The 22,702-nt window shown below is 45.4% G+C and overlaps 2 protein-coding genes across 6 annotated transcripts in view; one reads left to right on the top strand and one right to left on the bottom strand.

Annotated features, from left to right (window-relative positions):
- The window catches only part of VIRMA (vir like m6A methyltransferase associated), a 38,967-nt gene extending 23,000 nt beyond the window's left edge, over positions 1-15,967 (bottom strand). For 2 of the 4 annotated variants that reach the window (XM_077351876.1, XM_077351879.1), the window contains exons 1-9: positions 15,839-15,925; positions 11,036-11,151; positions 10,152-10,238; positions 8,509-8,557; positions 7,617-7,785; positions 6,158-6,280; positions 4,833-5,120; positions 2,014-3,160; positions 103-594 (exon numbers count right to left, since the gene is read on the bottom strand). In XM_077351876.1, the coding sequence (XP_077207991.1) occupies positions 103-594; positions 2,014-3,160; positions 4,833-5,120; positions 6,158-6,280; positions 7,617-7,785; positions 8,509-8,557; positions 10,152-10,238; positions 11,036-11,151; positions 15,839-15,901 (2,534 nt within the window). In that variant the 5' untranslated portion in view covers positions 15,902-15,925. Of the gene's footprint in view, positions 1-102; positions 595-2,013; positions 3,161-3,351; positions 3,373-4,832; positions 5,121-6,157; positions 6,281-7,616; positions 7,786-8,508; positions 8,558-10,151; positions 10,239-11,035; positions 11,152-15,838 lie in introns of all 4 variants that reach the window. The other 2 variants (XM_077351877.1, XM_077351875.1) reach the window with 2 other exon arrangements.
- Positions 15,968-19,621: 3,654 nt separating this feature from the next.
- Positions 19,622-22,702, top strand: part of ESRP1 (epithelial splicing regulatory protein 1) — a 35,202-nt gene continuing 32,121 nt past the window's right edge. Inside the window, exons 1-2 of one of the 2 annotated variants that reach the window (XM_077351886.1) lie at positions 19,622-20,381; positions 21,173-21,301. In XM_077351886.1, the coding sequence (XP_077208001.1) occupies positions 20,250-20,381; positions 21,173-21,301 (261 nt within the window). In that variant the 5' untranslated portion in view covers positions 19,622-20,249. The remainder of the gene's footprint in view (positions 20,382-21,172; positions 21,302-22,702) is intronic. The other variant, XM_077351887.1, reaches the window with a different exon arrangement.

Below are 22,702 nucleotides of genomic sequence, written 5' to 3'. Positions count from 1 at the left end.
GAACAAGCTCCAAGCAAAGCGTTTGAAACCCTCATTTCCTGCAAACATTTTCTAGCTTAATGCATAAAGCCTGAAGTAAAGTAACAGAATGATTCTAGTTACCCTAAAGCCTCTTTGGAATAGAACTCCATTAAAGTAATGAGACTCTGAAGGTTCTTCTCAAGACTGAAGACATGGGCTACAGCAGATCTTCCTACAGGATTAAAAGTGATTAAGTAAAGGTTATGAAGCGTCCCTAGGAGATCTGAATGATCCGTTTCATCGGTGGCTGTGCAGCGCTGGAAGTGGCAGAATAGTTCTGAAATGCACTGAAGAGTCTGTGTTGAGTGAAGAAGCCACAAGGGAAATGCTTCATCACTTGCACCATCTGTCTGGAGACCTTCCTCTTGATCGGGGTCAGTAAATTGACAAAAGGCTCGAACCAGCAAGTTTGTGGCTTCATACTCAGAGAGGAAAAAGAGGAGACCTTTCTGGGACTGCACCAAGAACCTTAGTAAGTCCCTGATGGACTGAAGCACTCCAGGATGTACATTTGTTATTGGATTGGACAACAACAACGTAACAGATTCCAAAAAATGGTGATTGTGGAGGTACCTAGAGAAACATTAAATAGAAATATCAATTACTTTATCTGGAGATACAGTATCCTGGCCAACCATTTCCTGTAACCTCAGATTGGTAGGTTAGATGCAATAGCACAACAAACTGGAAGACAGTCCAATTCTATATTCTTACTATAAATATTCATTGTGGTTTTGAATACAGGACCCTAGAATAGTATCTGTGCTCCTGTCTAGTCAGGGGGAAAGTTATAATACTGACACCAAGAAACCCCCAAGGCTGGCAACTAATTCTAGGTTAACTTATCTATTTGTGTTTTTCTTATTTATAATAAAATAGGGACTCATCTGAAGCTTTTACTTAAAAACAGCCTGATTTTACTTAAAAACAAGCCAGTCATAACTGTGTCTACCGGAGTTAATTAAGATTAATAATTTTATGAGGGTAAAACTGAACCCAAACCTAGGAATCTGAACCCAAATTTCCTCTGCATTTCTACAGAATACAAGAGGCAGTGGTGTGCAATGGTCAGCATTTAGGAGACTGAGATTCTAAATTCTGCTTCCTATGAACTCACAGCCTTGGGTGACCATTCTGCCTTGGCCTAGCCTACTTCAACAGAGCCTAAATGGGAGATGGCAGAACCATGGGTTTCACACTGCTTGCAGCAGGATAGAATGTGGCAGACAGCACTGCTCTCCTGAATCCAGACTTGTCGTGCATATTGGAATATGCAAGATCTGAAGTGTGCATGATTCAAAAGCACAAGAATATCCTGTTGGGAACATTGGAGGAAATGTGTATTTAGCACAGTGAGATTAGGAAATTCCTATTATTTTCCAATTAGTCTCCTGCTACGTCCTGATTGGCTCATTTGGAGACTGCCTGCTCCTTTGCATATACTTTCTCCCTGTTTGCCTCCACAACAGATAAGCTAAATGATTGCTTTAGTTAGATGGGACTCCCTCTCTCTATACAAAGTTGTGTCTCTTCTAAATAAAACTATTTCATCCTTTTAAACAGGCCGGTGCAGAGCTCCTCTTGGCATATCTAAACTCTGCCAGCACACGTAACCTGCCTTTCCTCCAAACTGAGGGTGGCTTTCACACAACTGTATCATTTTAATATCATTACTGTCCTGTCACTAGGCCATTCCATAAGCTTCATATGTAAATGGGGATTTGAATCCAGATCTTCTCAGCACAGGCCAAAACATTCTTATCTACAAGCCTACTAACGTACAAGGAGATGGCTAAACACTGACTTATGATACAGCATGACAGAAGACACAATACAAAAACAAGAAAAGGGACATATCAGTACAGACTGGAGTATCACCAGCATGAAGATACACTGTTGCCCTTGTTAACCAACGTATTTCATGCATATTGCAATCACAAATGCTAACAATCAAGGGACACACCAAAGTCCGTAACAGCTTGATACACTTGCCTGAATAGGACTGGGAAAGGGTCGTCCCTTTCTGGGGGTCCTGTAATACGTGCTGTAGTTGGGAAAGATTTCACAGGTGGCTGGATCATGGTATGGGGGGCAGTCTCCATTAAATGCAAGATCTCATCCAACAGGCTAATGAGTTTCTCCACTTCTCCTTCACTCATACTAGAGGACTCCAAAAGATTATCCATATCCATCGGGGCCTCCACATCATTCTCATATTCCTGGTTGCCTCTCTCGAGCCCAGCATCTGAATCCTGCTCAGACTCAGCATGATTAGGAAGGGGAGAATTCTCTGCCAACTGGTCAGCCATTTTTTTTACCTCAGACAAAATCTCATAGAAATGGCACTTTTGGAGAACCGCAGAGCCTGCAGTGACGACCCTCACTGTCTGGTCCAGCAGGATGAGCTCCAGCAGCCTCTGATAGCCACTTTTTTCATGTGCCTCTAACCCGCATTTTAAAAAGGCCTCCATTCCTTCAGTCATGCTGATAACACTGTCCAAAGCTTTGAAAGCATTGAGTTTGAGAGAAGAAGAAACATGATCCGCAAACAGCAGTTCAAATAAAGAACTAATAACTCCTGCTTGCAGAAGGCCCGTGATTCCTCGAGTCCCACATTCTGCTAGCGAAGAGACAAGTTTTGTCCCAGCTTTGAGCTGACGGACATTCAAAGCAATTGGCTGCCTCAGGGCTATCTGCAGGCTTAAAGACTGCATTGTCCAGTCAACCAACTGGCTTACGTAATCCTGGTTTGGGTCCTTTATCTGCAAGTAGCTGAGTCCTTTGACTATTAAGCTTGGAATTTCTTCCAAAGCAGTGACCCATTTTGCCCCTCTTTCCTCCTGATACAGTTCCAGGAGCTCAGTCAACTTAACAGAGGTCTCAGCTGCCCCGGTATTTTCCTTGTCTAGATCCTGATCTCTCAGTTTGGCAGCTTCTGTCTCAAAAGAGGTTTTGTAGGGACAGCTAAAATACAGAAGAGGCCCAAGTTCCCTGTCAAAAGGGTCGTAGGTCACAGGTGGCACCCTGGCCAGGTCCTCAGCTGTGTATTCAATGTCAAAGCTTGGATACTTGAATGTCTCACGCTCCAAGTCTGCAATTCCATCTTCATCGCTTGAAATCTGCTCATAGCCATCATCACCTGCAACAAAGTTTTAAGACAGCTTTGTGAAATGCATTCAAACATGTTTAATTCAAGAAAGTTCCCAATAAGAGGCAAGTATTGGTGTTGAGAAAAGTGAAGCATCCCAATCATTCCTCTCTTTTTTGATCACATATAGGGTGCCCCCATGGTGAATAACACCACCTTAAACCTATCAAAGAATTACTTACCAATAATCAGCAAAGCACCCACTGAAAATACAGAGAAAAAGCAACCAATAAGAAAATGATGCAAAAAACATCACCTAATTACTCTTTTGAATTTGCACATCACAGGTTCTTACCCTACGGCTTTAGCAATTTTCCTTCAGTCAAAACAACAATTCCCTTAAATTCTCTAAAGTTCTCATTCTAGGCTCACTTACCTAGGAGTAAGCTGATGTTGAACAAAGTTGTTGAACATAACCAGATTGCCAACGTTCAAATTCAAAACATAGGCAAGTAGGTCAGCTGACAATTCTCTCTACAACTTTAGCAACCAAGACAAAGAATATGGCTCGAAGGACAAAGCATATGAAGACTTCGCAAAACTAAACTTGCCTACCAGTCTACAACCTCAATACTCTTCAAAGGAATGCAGCACACAGCCTGTGATGTCCAGATCAGGCACTGGTGGGACTTAGACTATTACCCCAACCCACATGCAAACCTCATTGTTGTGTTGCTGTCCAGTTCTTATCTGGATGGAACAGTGCATGGGGGGAGGGTGTTCAGAGCTAAATGGGTGGAACTGCTTGAATGGAACCATTGAAGAGCACTCAAACTCTAAGAAGCATTTTTATTTCTTAGAAAAAAATGAAATGGTGCAGCCCTGGGGAAAATAATTTGTGTCGTTTATTATTAACAAGGCCAAAAGTTTAACAACAATCACTTGTTGAGTATCACGCACAATAACGGGGGAAGAACCATTTTCTTGCAACAACATAATATAGCTTAAGTACAGGGGAAAATGAGATCTCTACCCACCCCAATACCTATTTTGACAAAACGCTGTACCACAGCAAATGTACAGAACTGTGCCTCTATGGTACAAGGCTACTTACTGGCTGGAAAGGTGCAAAATCTATAGCCTCTTCTCTTGACTAACATTATTTTCAGCATCTCTGTCCATATCTAAATGCTGAGAGCCCTCTTTTTGCCACAAAAAGTGTTTGTTTTAGAAAATTTACAGGCTATCCCCTCAAATCAATGTTCCCAACTAAAAATCGTTTTCCTCCGCTGCCTATTTTGGTGCTTGGTTCCTAGCCAATAATTGCACTCTCAGGTCTAGTTCCCACATGCATGATCAGCACTAGTTCACTATAACTTCAAGCAACAGCATTGTTTTCGAGTTCACAGCGGGGGGCCAAGTTCTTTCTGAGGTGTTTAATTTATGACATCTGAATGCCATTTGCGGAACATGTGGGACACGCTTTGGCCACTAAGCCCCACTTGTATGCTTTCTGGGGGCATCTGGTTGATTTCTGCGGGGACAGGATGCTGAACCAGATAAACCACTCCTGTGATACAATATAGCTGCTCATAGATTCTTAATTTCTTCCCAGTGGTGACAGTTTACACTTACAGTGTAAGAGTCAACAATTGTGTCTACCATAAAATGAATACATGTCTCAATCAGCCCACAATAATTTCTGCTTTTATACTTTGCCTACCTTCACCTTCTTCTTCTTCATCACCTTCTTCCTCCTCCTCATCGTCCTCCTCTTCTTCTTCATCCTCCGGAATACTCTCTACGGTTTGACCATCATCATCCTCTTCATCCTCCTCCTCTTCCTCAACATCCACCCCTTCTTCATCATCTTCTGCTTCTTCAGGCTGGTCTTCTTCCACTTCTCCTTCATCAGAATACGGACCCTCTGGATGAACAGATGTCCGATCAGGAGAAATGGGCTCGAAATAATCCTCCCTGTGATCAACATCATCATCTTTTTCTCCGACCACTGAAACAAATGACATTAAAAGCAAGGCAACAGATGTTTATTTATTCATGCGATTCTTTCTTTAAAAGAAAACAGAGTGAAAGCAACCTACAATAAAGGTGAATAAAGAAAATAAATTACTTGAATCAAGCTTCTTTTACAAAAATTCTTTGCACTTTGCTGTCTTTTTATATACACTGTATCCTCTTTAAAGACAAGGATTTGTGGGTCAAGTTTAAAAACACACACACACAGTCCATTCTTACTACTTGAGACAGGGCAACCAAGGTGCTTTAGTTAAATCAATTATTGCTTTGGTTCTGCAGTCCTAAAGCAGGTAAAGTTTTCATTCCATCAGCTATCAAATGTATACCAATGTCAATGTTGGTACCCACAGAACCCACATTCTGTTAAAACTGCTATTTCCCAGGGATGATTCTCTAAAAAGTATGCCAGACTAGAAGCACTGGGCTACAGCTCAGCTGTTCCAGATAGAGAACTGGACTGAAGACTTTTAATTGCCCCAAGCAACCTAGGGCAACTGCAGGTGGAAAAGGTGAGGCTGCTGATTAACACCTTGCCCAAGGTCACCTCTGAACTTTATCACTCAAGCTGAGGTGGGGTTGCCTTTACACCCAAGAACCTGTATGGTATACCTTAAAATTCAAAGTCGGCATGTACCAACCAATGCCTGAAAATCCACATCCACACATTATATAAAGGTAAATATCATAAAAAGCCAAAAGGACTGCAGCTCTCAATTGAACAGAGACTGTGGTAAGCCTTATTACATGTAACATGTACAGTTGCCCAAACCACATTACAGCACACTAGCCATGGCACCACAGACTCTGTGTTGCAGGGTATGAGTGTAAAGATAGCAAGTTCAAGACATTCTTCCTTATTTTAAAACTATAGTTATGCTCATCATTAGACATCAAATCAAAGATGCTTTCATCAATATCAGTGTAACTTTAAAATTCTGACTACTAAAATGAAGTGTTCCTCACTCTACTTAAATGGAGATGCACGCAAATAATGATTGACAGAGAAGGTACCTGACACAGGCATTGGTTCATCTTCATCATCATCTGGAGGAGGAGGACCTGGTGGAGTCCTTGGCCCTCTAGGCTGCGGTCGTGGAGGACTCCCATTAAATTGATCCTCTTTATCACCATCCGCTAGAAAGACATTTTTAATGGAAATAAAATATTTAAAAAAAAATTAACCCCCCCTCTTAATCCAACAATAGAAAAACTCAGAACTTCCATCTCAGCAAACTGTCACAACCCAAATCCAACAAGACATATAAAAGAAAGATAATTTTATCAAAAAGTCGCATATAATAACTGCCAGTTTGGGAAGGGAAACCATTAAGCTGAGAACAACCAAACAAGCTAAAATTATATAACTACGTGGATGTTACAATGAGCCTGTTGCTGCAATAATTAGTAGCATGAATAAGCAACACTGGACTGGAGACCACAGGCCTGTTCAGCTTTATTCAGAAGCTTCTTTCTCCCGGAGGTTCCTTTCATGTTAAGCAGACCAGATCCCTGTGATGCCACCCCATAAGGAGGCAGATCATATATTCATAACTAATAACTAATGTTCATACGGCTCTGTAAAATGGAAAATATTTAAAGGGCCAGAATCCAGAGGGACAAAAAAAGCCCAAGATGCTTTTTAAATTCACTTTACTTGAAATTCATGGTCTGGGATCTGCACCTGTAATGCCCGGCCTTTCCATGTACCAACTAAGGTGGTTTCGTCTCTGACAGTCTCCTCTCTTTGGGAGGTTTCTTCAAAGACAGCCCCATGCAAGCTCATTTTCAGTGGCTGCTCCCACACTTTGGAACATCCTGCCGGTCACAGGATGCCTCTTCAGACACCAGAGAGAGGACACTTATCAGATTTTGAAATGCTCCCCAATGTTAACAACTCTCAGAAAAGAGAAAGCTAGCTCAGCCAACAAAGAGACAGGGTAGCCCTTTTATTTCTGCCACCTCGCTATTATCTCACCGCAGAATCAATCCCAAGAATGTCTACTCAGAAGTAAGTCCCCTTTTATTCCACAGAACAAATTCCAGAAAAAGGATTTTAGGCTGCATAATTCCAGAAAAAGGATTTTAGGCTGCATAATTCCAGAAAAAGGATTTTAGGCTGCATATGTGAATCAATCCCCCCCCCCCCATGCAAGACCTGGTAAACAGGAAACTGCCTATGATGTATGCATCCACCTTCTTTTGAAAGATTTGCCACCAAATCACAAGACAGCTTAAAACTAACTTGAAATCGAGTTTCAGGGCTCAGCTGGGAAATAGCGGAATGGATACTGTTAAAGGAGAAAAAATACTCTTGACATAGGCAGAGATAACTTCACCAGCCACAACCAAACACTTCAGAAGTAACAGAACTAGAATGTAACATTTGGATATAAGGGATATAACTGATATTTTTTTAAAAAATCACTTTCAGAACTTCATTTCCTTTTTTTAAAGTTTCAAACACACTTACCAAGTTTGGGTGTCCTTTTCAAAGCTGTCTGTTGTTGAGGAGGAGGGGGCGGAGGAGGAGGGGGCGGCGGGGAGTCCCTGTCATGGCTCACTACTCTGTCAACGGAGCCATATATTGCCAGGGTCAAGCAGTTGTACCAGCCCCTTAGAACTAAGCCATCTGTGTTCACCTAGTTTTTAAAAGAAAAGAATTAAAAAATATCAACTCACGCCTACCTGACTAACACAACAGCAATCATTCTATCTAACAGTGAACAGGCTGGTTTCTGTGTGAATGAGCAAAGTTGCACAACATGGCCATCCACAGACAAAAACATACTTCTCTTACCAACTCAGGGGACTCACTGGGTATGTAGAAAAATAGAACTTAGTAAATTAACCAAAAAGAAAAAAAAAGAGGGAAGGGGAGGGGAGCTTTTTAAAAAGTGGCCTGAAGAGGATTTAGAGTAGAGAGATGTGAATCTCTACCCTGGCCCACCACTTTTTTGAGCAAAAGTTTTACTCGAGCCAAAAATAACAATTGCATAACATTTGTGCAAGACAATCTACAGAAAGTGGTAATGCCTGTATCTATAGAGATAGAGAGCTTTCACTTCAGTTTTGAAAGTTTCTGGTCCTCACAGAGGGAGACAGCTGCCTGAAAACATGACCTTCTTTCTGAAAATAAGAGAGTGCCTAAAGTTGAACGAAGCAATGGGATTTGAAAAGCTATCACTTAACAAAAGATGTAATTCCTCAGTTACTTATTAGTTCTATTGTTTGTCACCTGTGCTAAGTGGCATCCAAACAGCCTGGTAGATACTTACGTATGTCTTACTGAACTGAAAATACTCAGAGGGGGGGGAATGAGTTGCACTAATACCAAAGTGATTAATATCAGAGTTTACAATTACCTTTGCATTGGGCCTAAATATAATTGAAGAGTTCTCATCATATTCAAGGCTGTTAAACAAAAGAGCAATATGTATAAGATATTAAACAAAGCATGACACCAAGTACATAAAGGAATCAAATTTGCACTAGTATCCTGTACCCCTTGGAGATTTCCTTATAAACAATATTCTGAAGTCCAGGATGACAGTCTTGATTTCAACTGCACAATAAGGGGGCTCCAACCAGTGCTATTTTTGCAAATGCTTTCATCTTAAGCAAGGTCCATGGAAACTGGCTTTCACTGCTATGGCAGAACTGACTGGAAAGTGAAGCCCTACCAGATGATTTACCTGGCCTCACGTTTCGGTCTTTTCTGCCACCACCCACCGCACCATACATACAAAGGCCCTAGAGGAGAACACTCTCTGAGCCACCCAAGCAGCACTAACTGCCCTCAACACTTCTGGTGACTGTGCCAGGGCTGGACTCAGACTTGAGACTTCCTCTGTAATCCACTGTATAAGCAGGTGTACACGACAGGGACACAAGGCATCATTACCAACTCATCTCAGGAGCATATAACATTCCGCTAACAGAAGGCTGAATGTAATCCTGGGAAGGAACCAGAGCACAGCAGCACCAAACCCAGTTCTGCAAGATCTATTGCAGTACCAATTCTGCAACATCTTACACAAGCATTACAGCTGCTTGGTCTTGTTTGATGTTCAGATGTTGAGCAAACTCTTCCAAACATTTTGGGGTGACACTAGATTGAGGAACTCTTAATCACTCTTAGGAGTCAGGAACAGCAGCACATAACCGGTCCCCTCTCTAGCAGCAGCTCTGTCACTGGTCCTTGCCAGAGTGAAGTGTTACATTGGCACCTCTGTTGAACAGGGCTAACTCCAAACAATATTTTGTATGAGAGTTGAATGCTGGTTAGCAAATCCTTCCTCAGTCTGGTTACCATTAACCAGTCTGGTTCACATCTTTGCCAATACAGTATTTGACAGGCTGCTGGAAGAAATGTGATCCAAAGAGGAAAGGGATGGAGGGATCAGAAAATCCCACTCCTAATCTCTCGGGCAAAGTTCAGAGATTCCCAGTATTACAATCTGCAAAAGCTCTTGGTAAACCCTTACAATGCTAAATCTAATCCCATAAAAGGTCATATGTCTCTACAAAATACATTCTTGGGTTCCCAAATGCTTCCCAACATAATTTCCTCTATTCCCTAACAGCATGGAAAAGCAGAGAAAATCCCATCTGGCCCTTATAGTTTCTTCATCCTGTAACAGTCAGAGGTAGTCACAACCTGTGGTCCTCCAGATGTTCATGGACTACAATTCCCATGAGGCCCTCCCAGCAAATGCTGGCAGGGTCTCATAGGAATTGTAGTCCATGAACATCTGGAGAACCACAGGCTGATTACCCCCGCTGTAACTGAGATTAAAAAATCCCCCTCAGCATATGTTCAATGGTTACAGAACAGGAAGATTATGTCGACATCGGTCTTGCGGTGGTGAAGAGGCAGCTAAGAGCTAACACCATGCCAAGTGCAGCAAATCAGAAATCACAAGTTCATTCTCCATAAACTGTGCTATATACAGCTCCAGACCTAAGTAAAAGCCAATGTTTATGAAGTAATTTTATAAGCGCTTACCTTCCCAATCTGTCAAATACAGGAGCACTCGGCTTGCTGACATTGTTGAAAAACAGGTCTAACTGAAATGTGTGAGGGGATGTCTCACTGGGAACAGAGTCAAAGCGAAAGAAAAAAAATTATTCTGCTGAAGCCTGATAAACAAGACAGTCAAGCCCTGAAGTAAAGATTATCACATATGCAATAATGTCCTAGATAAAACAACTCCCATCTCATGAAAGTGTATTCCATCTTCAAATTGCAAGGCCATTACTCCTGGCTTTTTATTATTATTGGAGTCATCAGACAATTTTATACAGTATTCCATAACAAAACCAAAAAGCAGACATATCATGAAATATTCCTCTGCAAAAACAGATCCTACGCTTGCAAAATTCTCTCTCTCGACATATGGACAAAGCAGTAGCAATGTCACATTACCATTGTGAGAGAATGTCTTCCAGTATTCAGTGCAAACAGAGAGACCTCTTCATCCCTTTCCCTGAGCTCTGAATATGCCAAAGGGCTTCGGGAGGGGTCAGTGTCAAACACAAAATTACAGCTGGTTACTGAGCCAAATTGACAGACAGGCAACATATGAGGCTCTGCATGAAAGATGTCAGCTGAACTGCATAAAGAATGAGCAGACAGCACATTTGCCTAGTCAGCACATTTGCCTAGACCAAAAAGGGATTTTCTTGTGATTCACACAGGTAGATCTGTGTCTCTGTCCATTATGACAGAGATGCTATGTTATTGTGTCATACAGTTGTGGGTCAGTCATGGAAGTTACAACTTACTCTTCCCCCCCTAGTTGTGGAGAACATTTAAAAAATCACTCCGCAAATGAAAGATTCTTGTTTAATTAGCAGAAGTTGGTTGCCTCTTTAGCATTTTGCACTTACCCATAAGCCCTATTTTCAGGTAAATTAGAGTGAGCTCTTACGCCTGGAGGGATGACACGTACTTCATTGATATAAACCACACATGGAAAACGAACCACATCTACGTTGGTACTTTGCTTTAAAAAAAAGAAAAGAAAATGCATGAAGAGCAAGAAATATCTTAGTTTTGCTTCATAAGCACTCTGAAAGTATACTGAACTGCCCTAAGGGGGAAAACTGCAAGGCATGTAGCCCAGAAATTACCTCAGAGGAATTACACCTGTATCTGCTCATTATTCCTAAGAAGCGCCACCCATACCACATTGCTTGCCATTTGTAATGCACAAGGCCATGGGGAGGGGATTATGCAAGGACTAGAGAAAATGGACAGAGAAACTTCTCCTTCTCTCACAGTGCTAGAACTCAGTGGCACCCAATGAAGGTGATGGGCAATAGATTCAGGTCAGACAAAAGAAACTACTTAATTACACAACCAGTAATCAAATAGTGTGATTCACTGCCAAGTGGACTCAAGAGATGGTCACAAATACAGATGTATTTAAAAGGCGATTAGACAAATTCATGGTGTTTAGACCCATCAAGGGCATTTAGACCCTTGATGGCTAATGGGGAACCTCCATATTTACAAGCAGCAAGCCTCTAAATAACAGTGCCAGAAAGCAACTTTATGGAAGGACTTGGCCCCTATGCCTTGTTTGTAGATCATCAAAGGTGACTGGCTGGCCACTGGGTGAAACAGGATGTTGGACTACACGGATTACTTGTCTGATCCAGCAGGGCTATTCTTAACTTCTTAGACTTCCAATACAGATATTGAAGGGTATGATATAATTTAGCATTAGTCTTCTAAAAAATTGTCTCAATTTGTATTAAACTTTAATAATTCTATTAATTACACATCAGTCAAGCTTTCAATTTCTCCTTGTGCATACAAACAGATAAGGAAATGTTCCGAGGCAGCTGTCAGAGAGGGGAAGCCTAAAAATCTAATATTCTAATTCTAATAAATAAATAAAATACACAAGTAGGCCACTTTATGTGGCTGAATGAAAGGAACAGCCTGCCCTTTTGACACACTAGAGTTGCCTTCTTCATTGACAATAATGGGAAATTCTTCACGTGCACTTCACGGGCACTGTGCCTATAGAAATTGCTATTATCAAAATATAATCATGAAATGGAGTTTCTGCTTAAAGCTGTGGTTGCACAGCCTTTGCTGTATCTTGTGAACCTTCTTCCAACCCAAAGCAACTTTTTAAAAATGCATTGCTACTCAGAATAAACCACACCAGAACAGATTTGCTTTATTGCTTTGGCAGATGAAAGAAACGAAGTAAGAGAATTCTGACAGAATTCCACATCACAGAGCAAATTAAAAATATAAAACCTTACTGGAAAGCTGGCTTAAAAGAGCAATAATTACCAGATCAGTGGTTCTGAAGGACCCCGGAGATGGCATGCCACAGTAGTGCTCAGGATCCAAAGAATTACTGTAGGCATAACCTAAACTCATTTATATTGTTTTTTTTTCCTATGAGCAGAAAGCCCTAATAACATATCAGTAACTGCCTATGAATATCTTGTGATATGAGAAAAAGAAGTTTATTTGAAAAAACATAAATACAAAGTCCCCTCGTGCGCAAGTGAAACTAGCTGTACAGTTCTTTGGATTCAGGTTCTGCCAAACCTCAGCCACCAATTGTGCTCAGATATCATAACAAGCTGCAATTTTACTACAGGCTTGAACACAGCTTGTTGCTGTGCTCATAGAAGCCCTACATTCCTCCCACTACCCTTCACATGTGCAAAACTTTACAGCTTGATCACACTCCAATTCACCATAACATTTAAACACATTCAGCTCCATGGACTAGGAGGTTGTTTACTTCACACAAACAAGGACTCTATTCATCTATTTAAAATATTTTAACCCAACTTCCATAAAACTGTAACTGATACCAGTTTCACCATATTATCTGCATCTGGACATCACAGTGAGCTGTCTGGAGTTTTGTATCAAGCTCAGCACATAAAAGGAGACTGAAAACAGGGAGCCATAAAACCATAGTGATAAAAGTCTTGTTCATGCCTAACCACAGTTCAGTTACAGCTTATTGTAAAATCTGTATGTAGTCACTATTTTGATCACTTCTTTTTCAGGAGGTGTTTTTAAAGCTTGGTACAGAAAAAAGGCTACTTGAGGAAATACTGAAAGAAATGCACATGTTTAACTTTGAGAAAACACAACTAAACATGAAAAATGCATTTGATTGCATAGATTTGCTTATAAGTAAATGTTCTTGGGATAATATTTTAAAGGGAACATTTAGTAAAAAATTATATGATGAAACAGATGGGAAAAGCAGGTTAAGGTCAAATACCACAAACTTTTTCCTAGTTGTAAAAGTGGTTGATCAATACAGCAAGTTGCAGCACTCTCCCACTGCATTTAGACACAGAGGATACTTAGTTGGGGCAAAATACAAAACTAAACCTAAACTTTTTAAAAGCCCTCTCTTTTTAACATAAATTGAAATCTTAATGATAGCTTTAAAAATTCTTTGGCTAGCTGAATCTTATGCAAACAACAGCAAATGAAAGCTATGCACATTTAACAGGAGCACACTGATCCAGTATCAAGATGTTAAAGATCTGACAGTTACTTATTTGAGACATGGCACAATATAGGTAAGTCTTGCTACCAAGAAGGTGGCAGAATATCTTTCCAAAGCCATTCTCAAATTGTGCATAAGAAAGCTTGCACAATACAAGTTCAAGCAAAAGGACCTCCTGAGTCCCAATTTCCAGCTTGGCTGGTGATGCACAATATATTTGCACTGTATATGAAAACATTAAGGACCAGCTTCACTACTGCTGTTATAAAAACAACCTGCATAGTGCTTACATTCACCTAATGCCCTTGTACACACAAAACTAAAGACTCATTTTCTTTTTTAAAGAAAGGAACTAATAGTCTTAGGTATTACTGTTCTGAAAGGAATGCAAGAATTGTTTGCTTTGAAGAACTCTTACTTTAACAACCACAAAGCATCTTTTATCTGGCCTTCTCCAGTATGAGAATACTGTAATCCACCTAGCAAAACTTTCCTTATATGCATCTAAATATGTGTATCAACCAAAGGACCTTTTCATATGTTCTAAGTCTGTTGTGTATAAAAGTGTTTTCAAAGATAAAGGTCAAAAAGTATAATACAGTGTAAACAACCAAAGCATTCAGCCAGTCATGCTTGCATGGTTTTGTGAACTGAGAAATTCATAGAAATATGCATAACAAAAGTCATCTGGAATCCACAGGCTCACCTCTCTATGGAAAACAAACACATTTAAATGTATGTATATATTTTAATGGGTATATATGCTTTTGTTTCTAAATACAGACAATAATTCTACATATTGTGGCACATACCATGTCTCTCCAATGATCTGGAGAGCTCATTAGTTCATCCCTTGGTCTAAACCACATAACTATCCTGGCTAGACATGTTCGTTTCAGAACACTTTAGCCAAAAAATCTCCGAAGCAGGGCAAGTTTGGAGACACATCAGCCGAATACGGTCCCAAGCAAAAATCCCATAGAAAAACAGAGCTGAAGCGGGCTGAAGCACACTTCGCCACTTGGGATAGCCGTTTAAAGGAAAACAGACAGGTGGGAACTGCCATAGCTTTTCCACTCTGTGTTTCCTGCCTTTGCTTGTGCAGCTAGCCACAGCTGTCCCCTGCAGCTCTGGCATGCAGTATCCATTTTCTCCAGGGGAGGTGATCTAAGGGGCTCCAAGCTTTGTATTGCTTCAGGAGCCTCTTCTCTGACTCCCCCACCCCCCAAGTTTCAAGAAGACCAGGGGGTCCAATTCTAGACCAGGGGGTCCAATCCTACCTCTATCATATCCAATATTGAGGAAACAATAGACTCTCTGTTCTGATCATAAATCCTGACCCATGAAAGTAATGGCCCATTATGTCCTATAGTGAGAATTCAAGACCAGAACAGAGAGTCTATTTTTTCTCATCTTTAGATATAATGGACCCCTGACAACGCATGGTACAGCATGGACACCAAGAATTAGAGTTGCAAATATGAATTGCAATGACAGTTCTAATTCATAACTGAGGGCACATAAGAAACTGTGTTGGGGTGCACAATTTGAAAATCACATACATACTTAAATCTTTTTTGCAATTTTACAAACTCTAAAGCATTTGAACAGGCCAACTCCCCATCTACTTTTGGTACTGATTTAGCTACTCTCAACATTCCACACTTTTTACTGCACACTTAGTCCTCATTTAAATTATTTCACTTTTTGCTGTTTTTCCTATTGTTCTAGAAAATTCATTTTTCCCTCCACACTGAAGAGCCCCCTCCCCAAACTTCTACCTTGTCCTTCGGGTGGTTCGCTTGTGCTGCTTACTTTTCTATTGATTACAGCTATAACAGATCACCACAGCACACTCATTATCCCAAACATATTCACACCGAGCACTCAAAACACTGCCGGCCGAAGTGGAGCACTAAGAGATGTGAAATATGCTCCCTGCCGCAGTTAGCCATGGGCGTGAGTTACGTGCGCGGCACCTAACCCCCAACACAATCACTGCTTCCTAAGGGTCACTCAACCATTTCTGTATGAATAAAGAGGGAATGAGCTTGGCTCCGCCCCGGGATTCTGACTCCGGCAGGGACCAGACGCCGCAGCCGAGGAACAGCAGGGCCGTCACCCCGTTATCCCGCCCCTCCTAAACACCGGACGAAGGGGAGAAATGAGCCCTGGCGGGCCTCGTTACCTCCGTGCTTTGATGCTTGAAAGTGTCTAAAAACAGAAGCTCTGTTGTTGTGTCCGCCGCCATCTTCCCTCGGCGGAAGCACTTCCCCTGAAAACGTAAGTATTTCCGGAGTCACAGAGGGCTGCGCATGCGTGATTTCCCCACCTCTTTCACTGGTAGGAGAAGCAAAGAAAGAGAAAGACGAATTTAGAGTCCGGCGGCAGCTTTAAGGCCAACCCAGTTTTATTCAAGGGATGAGCTTCCGTGTGCACGCGCACGAAAGTTCATACCTTGAATAAAACTGGGTTGGTCTTAGAACTGCTGCCGGACTCTAAATTTCGTTCTGCCCGAAAGCAGGCAGGTTCAAGTCCAGTGGCGCCGGACTTCCCACCCAGAGTTTCAGGATCGAATCGCTTTCCAAGGCCCATCGCGGCGAAGCGATCATTTTACGCGCCATGTTTCCTGTGCAAGGGACCAATGTGCTTCTTTACCGCCCTTGGGCTTACGGGGGAGCGGAGTCTCGTTGAGGCGCTCGGAAGTCCACTGAGGGTGCCCACAGGCCTGGAGAAAAGGCTCTGTCCTTTTAAATGGAGGTTTAAGACGTGGACACGGCCAGGTGAAGCTTCTGATGATCGAGGTAAAGACCACCTGGAAACTACTGTCCTGTTAAGCCTCTATTAAAGGGACAGGACTTTTGCTTAAAAGTCGTCGATTAACACGTTTTGGCACTTAGCTTGACATGAAGTCATCTTAATTCCACCTTATTTTTGCTACAGCGGACTACCCTGGCTAGTCCTCTGGGCTTGTCATAAAAGAGTGTGGCGGCACTTTATTGTGGCATATGCAGTTTGGTGAGCCGAAATCGGCTTCCTGCGTCAGGCAAAGGGTGGGCTTGTGTGGCTGGTGAAAGCGTTGTTCTTAATCCTTAAAGCGCCACAACTGTCCTCTCTGAAGCCTGGATGCGCTGCCAGCAGAAGGGATTTCTTGCCAAAAACGTCTGGGGCTCCCAGCAGAAAGCGACAACCTCACCCTATGCACAGCCAGGCGTGTCTCGCCGCACTTAATCCTGCACAGGGTCAGGCTCTAGCTCCAGGTCGTACGATATTATTTTCGACAAGGTTTAAAAAAAAAAAGGGGGGGGGGTTTCAAGGTTCACAGAAGGCAAGGTTCATGTGAAGTCCTTGTTCCCAGGCTAGAAGAGCTAAACAGTAGCAAAATGTAACAAAATAATATATAAAAATCCCCTTCACACATGTTTTAGACCTGTGAAAAAATTTAGGATCGAGGCAAGGCAGTAGCACCTTCACACAGGGTAGGACAACGTTTGAAGCCAAGTCCACCTTGAAGACCAACAAAGTTCTATTCACGGTAGAAGCTTTGGTGTGCAGACACACCCCTTCAGATGCCGGGAGAGATTTGAAGAAATGCGCAGGCACGCAAAAGCTTACACCTTGAATAAAACGTTGTTGGTCTGAAAGGTGCCCCTGGACTCAAACATTGTTCTGCTGCTTCAGAGCAACACGGCCACCCACCTGGATCCATTTACACAGGTAGTACACTTCTTAAAGGGTAGTCCTGACATCTAAAGATCCCCATAATTCTGACCGCATCATCTTTCGAAGGCTACAGCCGCCTTCAACAAGTGCACGGATGGGGCTCCCATCCGCGAATTTTTCCCTTGCTCTCTCGCAACGATCGATCCCTGTGAGCAACGAGGCCAAGTCCAGGAGCACGTGGTTACGGGGCCCAGCCACTGAGACCGAGCCGCCTGTGTTTTAGCACAGTACTTTCTTGCATTTTTCTCACCGTGTTGTATTGTACTGTGCATATGGCTCTATTGCCGTGAACCTCCCAGAGCCCAGGCGGGGGGAATATAATAATAATAATTAATAACAAGAGCTTGGAATCGAGACCCGCTGAACGCTAACCGAGGGCGCCGCCGGTGGCCTCTGTGACTGGCAGCCATCGAGCTGCCAATTCTCCAGGCGTGGCTCCGCGGCCAAGCCCCGCCCCGCAGTTCTTTCTCTTCTCCGCTCCGCCTCCCGCCTGGCGCCTGAGCCGAAACCTGACCGACCGGTCCGACGAGCCGCGGAGCGCCGTGCGAGGACGCTGCGACCTGGCAGCCGGGCTCTGCGCGCGCTCTTTCCTCGGCACGGCGGCTGAGCTCATGCGCGGGCGAAATGGGTGAAGGGACGCGCCCGGGCCAGCAAAGAGGAGCCCCGAGGGTGCTTCTCTCTCTCTCAGCCAAAGATTCACATGGGTCGCCGTGTTGTCTGAATTTGCACAATAAAATCAGAGTCCAGGAGCACCTTGAAGACCAGCAAAGCTTTATTCAAGGCGTGAGCTTTCGAGTGCAAGCACTCTTAAGAACTCCCTACATCTTCCCACGGTCGTGTAGGGAGTTCAGTCTGAGGAAGAGAGCTTGCACTCGAAAGCTCACGCCTTGAATAAATCTTTGTTGGTCTTCAAGGTGCTCCTGGACTCTTGGTTTTAATATATTCTGCCAAGGGGCAGTAAAGCCCCCCTCCCCCACCCACCCTGCCTCCCCTTGTCCATTCAAAGCTGATCCTACCCAGGCTAATTGTGAAGTTAAATAAAGGGGGGAGGGGCTTTACTTTTAAACGCATCGGATGGTGAGGAATGTACTTTACGCGGAGGTAAATCCCGCTCCTGAGAAATGTGCGCGGGGTCTCAGTCCCATGAATTAAGCAGGGTTTAGTGCGGGTAAGCGTGCGAGGCCCTTTCGAGAAAAGATGTTCAGGATCGCCCGCGGGCTGCTCTCAGTCGGCCTCCTCAGGCCTTTGGGCCCAGGGCGTCCCGCGACCGGCCTGTCGGTCAAGGTCCCCTAGCAGCACGCTCTTCCACCCAGGTGGCTGCGGAAGGGCCTCAAAACGACTTCGCGAGCCCCTAAATGGGGGCGGCCTTGGAGCGGCCCATATCATGCTGCTTCGTCCGCCTGGCGCCATTAACGTGCGCGGGAGGCTGCCGTCCCTTGGAAGGAAGCGAAGGGAAGTCGACGAGGGCTTTTTGGTCAGCTCGGTTTCACCACCGTCGAGCTGCCCGCGCTGCCTGAAAGGTCGCCGCCAGGCTCCGGTCTCTCCGCTCTTTCTCCCTTCCGTTGCCTGGGGGCTCTCTCGACAGAGCTGGGGAGCTAAGCAGGGCCCGTTCTTAGACGGGAGGGCACGAGGAAGCCACGACAGACCACCCCCTCCGCCGCTCTCTTCCCTCGGAAGCCCCTCGCCCTAAAGCGGCTGCGACTCGACGGGTCTTCGCACGCAGCTTCCAGGCGCCCGATCCCATGAGCGGCTGGTTTTCGCATCCCCTCTCAGGAGCCCCCGGCCCCTGTCTCTCGATTGTCCTGTTCAAATCCGGTTGGAACCGCGCTCCTCTTTCTTCGTCCCTCCCCTATCTCTTCGCGGCAGCTCCCCCGTAACTGGTCCCAGGTCCCCCAGCCAGTTGCCACGGCAGAGCTGGAATTCGAACCTGGGACTCGCGGTTCCGACTCCGGCGTTGTTCTCAGCCCCAGCCCGCACCTTCCTTGGTCCCCCGAGGGCTGGGAAAGCCAGATCCCGAGACACCGAAGAGACTAACGGGCTGTTCGGGAGCATGAGCTTTCCCAAGCGCCCGTGGCAGCGGATCCCCGGGAACTCTAGTGGATCATCTCTAACTGTGCTGCTGCAGACAACCAGGGAGATCCCTCTGCGACGGCCCCTGGGTCGGGCTCCCGGGGCTTACTCCCGAGTCGCTGCGGAACAGACGCGCAGCCGCCGACCGCGGGGCTTAGCGAGCGGCGAGGCTTTCGCGGAGACCAAAGTCCCCTCGACGGGCGCCGAGCGGGACTCGCCGTTCCCGGGGCCAGAGGGGCCCCGCGTGGAAGGGACGGCCTCCTGCGTGTCGAGGCCGCCCCAGAAAAGCCCTGCCGGGGGACTTTGTCGCCCCCCCCCTTCCTGCCTTGGCCCCAGCCCCGCCGGCGGCTCCCCTCGCTTGCCACGTCCCTGTTGGGAGCAGCCAATGGGCGGCCTGCCCAGGTGTCTCTCACCTGCACCACGTGGGGAGGGCGGAGTGGGCAGGTAGGGCCCCCGCCCCGGCGAGGCGCGCCCGCAGCCATTGCGTGCCTGCCAGGGGTGTAGCCCTGCCTGCTGGCTCTCCGGCGTTGGCTCCCCCTTGCAATTAAGCCGCCGCCGCCGCCGCCAGCACCCGGGGCAGGCAGGCAGGCAGGCAAGAGCGCCCTCCCCTCAAAAGGCCAGCCGGGGCATGCGCCTTCCCTCCTCAGAGCAGCAGGGCCCGGGGAGCGAGGCGCGCTGGGGTGGCGGGCGGTGCGGGCTGGGGCGCGGGGACGGTGCCTGCACGCGAGCGGGAGCGGGCTTGGGCTTGGGGGCGGGGGGCCTGCGGGCCGACGGCGGGGAAGGTCGCCTGGCTCTCCGGCCTCGGCATGACGACGTCGCCCGACTACCTGGTGGTCCTCTTCGGGACCACGGCCGGGGCCAACGGGGCGCGGCTGGGCTCCGACGAGCGGGAGCTGATCCAGCTGCTGTGGCAAGTGGTGGAGCTGGCCAACAAGAAGGTATTTGCCCACTGCGGGTGGGGTGGGGTGGGAAGGTAGGAGGGAGGGCCACCCGAGAGCTTGCTCTGGGGCCCTGGAGAACACCTGGCTTGGTGGGCTGACCTGGATGGAGCCTACCTCCCTGTCCCAAATGGGGGAGGTGAGAAAAAACTTCTTAGGTGGGGGTGGGGGTGGGGGGTGTGAACCTCTGACGACCCTGGAGGGCTGGGGGCCAGCAAACTCCACAACTTTTGGCCCCTCTGACCCTGCTGTTTCACCAAAGGGCTGGAAAGATTAAATTTTTTAAAGCGCCCTTGTGACACCAAAGGCAACAATCCTCCTTTCTTGGGAGGAAGGCCTATTGAACACAATGGAGCTTCTCTCTGGGTAAACAAGCATAGCTCTACACTGTAGGAAAGAAGAAAACATATCTTAAGCATACTTAATTTAGAGACTGGGTCTCCCAGAGTCAACTGTTCTGGCAGCTTGGGCTGACTGAAGAACAAATTTTGAGTCTAGTGGCACCCTTAAGACCAACAGAGTTCCACTCAATGTGCAGTCTATCATGGGCAGGCTTACTTCTTCAGGTAAAATACATAAACACAAAGGTTTAACCCTTGAGTGGAACTTTATCATTTTTCAAGGTGCTGTTGGACCCAAGCTTTGTTCTGGTGTTTCGTCCAACCCAGCTGTCCACCTGAATCTGTGTTGGCTGATGTTCACGTTCTGGCCTGGTTTCTTGAGGCCAGTTGACAGAGGAGATGGGGGAAAAAGCTGATCTCTTGTCTCTTCTCCCCTTTTTATTCCTGGAGGTGGGAAACCTCCATGAAGTGCTGATCAAACCTGATCTTTTGGAGCTGACGGAAGAATGCCAAGAAGAAACCCATATTATGTTGGATGGCCTGATGTTGGCTCCACAGCTGGAGCAGGCTCTGAGACAGGTAAATGCCCCCCTCCTGATTGATTATCGCTCCCCCTGCACCCTTGTTTCTAGCCTAGCTCTAAGCTGACATGAGACCTGAGATGTTATTTCTCTCTGGGAATGGGCTGGGTTTGTTGTGGGAGGGCGAGGTGAGTCATCCAGCACATTGGGAGGAGACAATCTGTTCCACTTCTAAGGCCCACATGTGCTTAACTTTGAGAGGAGAGTCTCTGGGCCGCCTTCTTCATGAAGCATGTGAACCACATTAAGATTGCATTGTGATTATTGTTGCTGATCCTAGAGATATGCAGGCCCAGCCTGTGCTGGTTTACATGGAAGTACGCCTTGGTGAACTTAGAGGGATGGACTTCCAGATAAGCACAGGTAGACAGGGAAGGTGGAACATGGGCTTGTCCCAGGGGCTCTGAATCTCCCTTAATTCCAAACCAGCTGGTTTTATTGTTAAATGGCAACTAAAATTAATAGGCCATAAAACATAATTACTGTCCTGTGTTTTTTCCCCCTATGAGAATTTAAAAATTGTTGTTCTGTAGTGAATTATGGAAGAAAGTGTAGACTAAAGGTAATTTAAGTGTAGAATAATGTTGGCACCTTATGGCACAGAGTGGTAAGGCAGCATACTTGCAGTCTGAAAGCTCTGTCCATGAGGCTGGGAGTTCGATCCCAGCAGCCGGCTCAAGGTTGACTCAGCCTTCCATCCTTCCGAGGTCGGTAAAATGAGTACCCAGCTTGCTGGGGGGTAAACGGTAATGACTGGGGAAGGCACTGGCAAACCACCCCGTATTGAGTCTGCCATGAAAACGCTAGAGGGTGTCACCCCAAGGGTCAGACATGACTCGGTGCTTGCACAGGGGATACCTTTAATGTTGGCACAACCATGACATTGGTCTGCTACATTAGGAGCATCTTGTACTTTTCATGGTACTCCAGTACATCCCAGAGTGGTGTTTGGGTTTGCGTGTTGTACTGCTGTCTGGGAGATCCGGGTTCGAATCCTTACTTGGACATGGAAGCTTTCCGGGTGACCTTGGGCCAGTCACACACACACTGCCTATCCTTTGCATTGTGATTATACAGGGTAGCTGTTGTGAAAGTAAAGTGGAGAAGGAGATGACAACTTTCTAAGCTGCTTTGGGGTCCCCATTGTGGAGAAAAGTGGGGTATAAATGAAATAACTATAATGGTGTGGTGAAATAGCTATAATCCTTCAGCTGTGATCTGTAAAGATAGTGGCAATCACATTCGTTTATAGGGGCTGGTCTTCCAGGAATGTTACCCGCCTCTCCTGGAGACATGCTTAATAGTGTTTTAACAGTAACTTCTGCATGCTTATATAAAATGCTTAAAATGAAAGCAAGTCTTGCAACAACCCTTTAAAGCAGGCCAGAACGAGCCTCGT

Source organism: Paroedura picta, chromosome 9 (assembly GCF_049243985.1).
Source record: "Paroedura picta isolate Pp20150507F chromosome 9, Ppicta_v3.0, whole genome shotgun sequence".
Taxonomy (NCBI): Eukaryota; Metazoa; Chordata; class Lepidosauria; order Squamata; family Gekkonidae; genus Paroedura; species Paroedura picta.
This window is presented reverse-complemented; position numbering and strand designations above follow the sequence as displayed.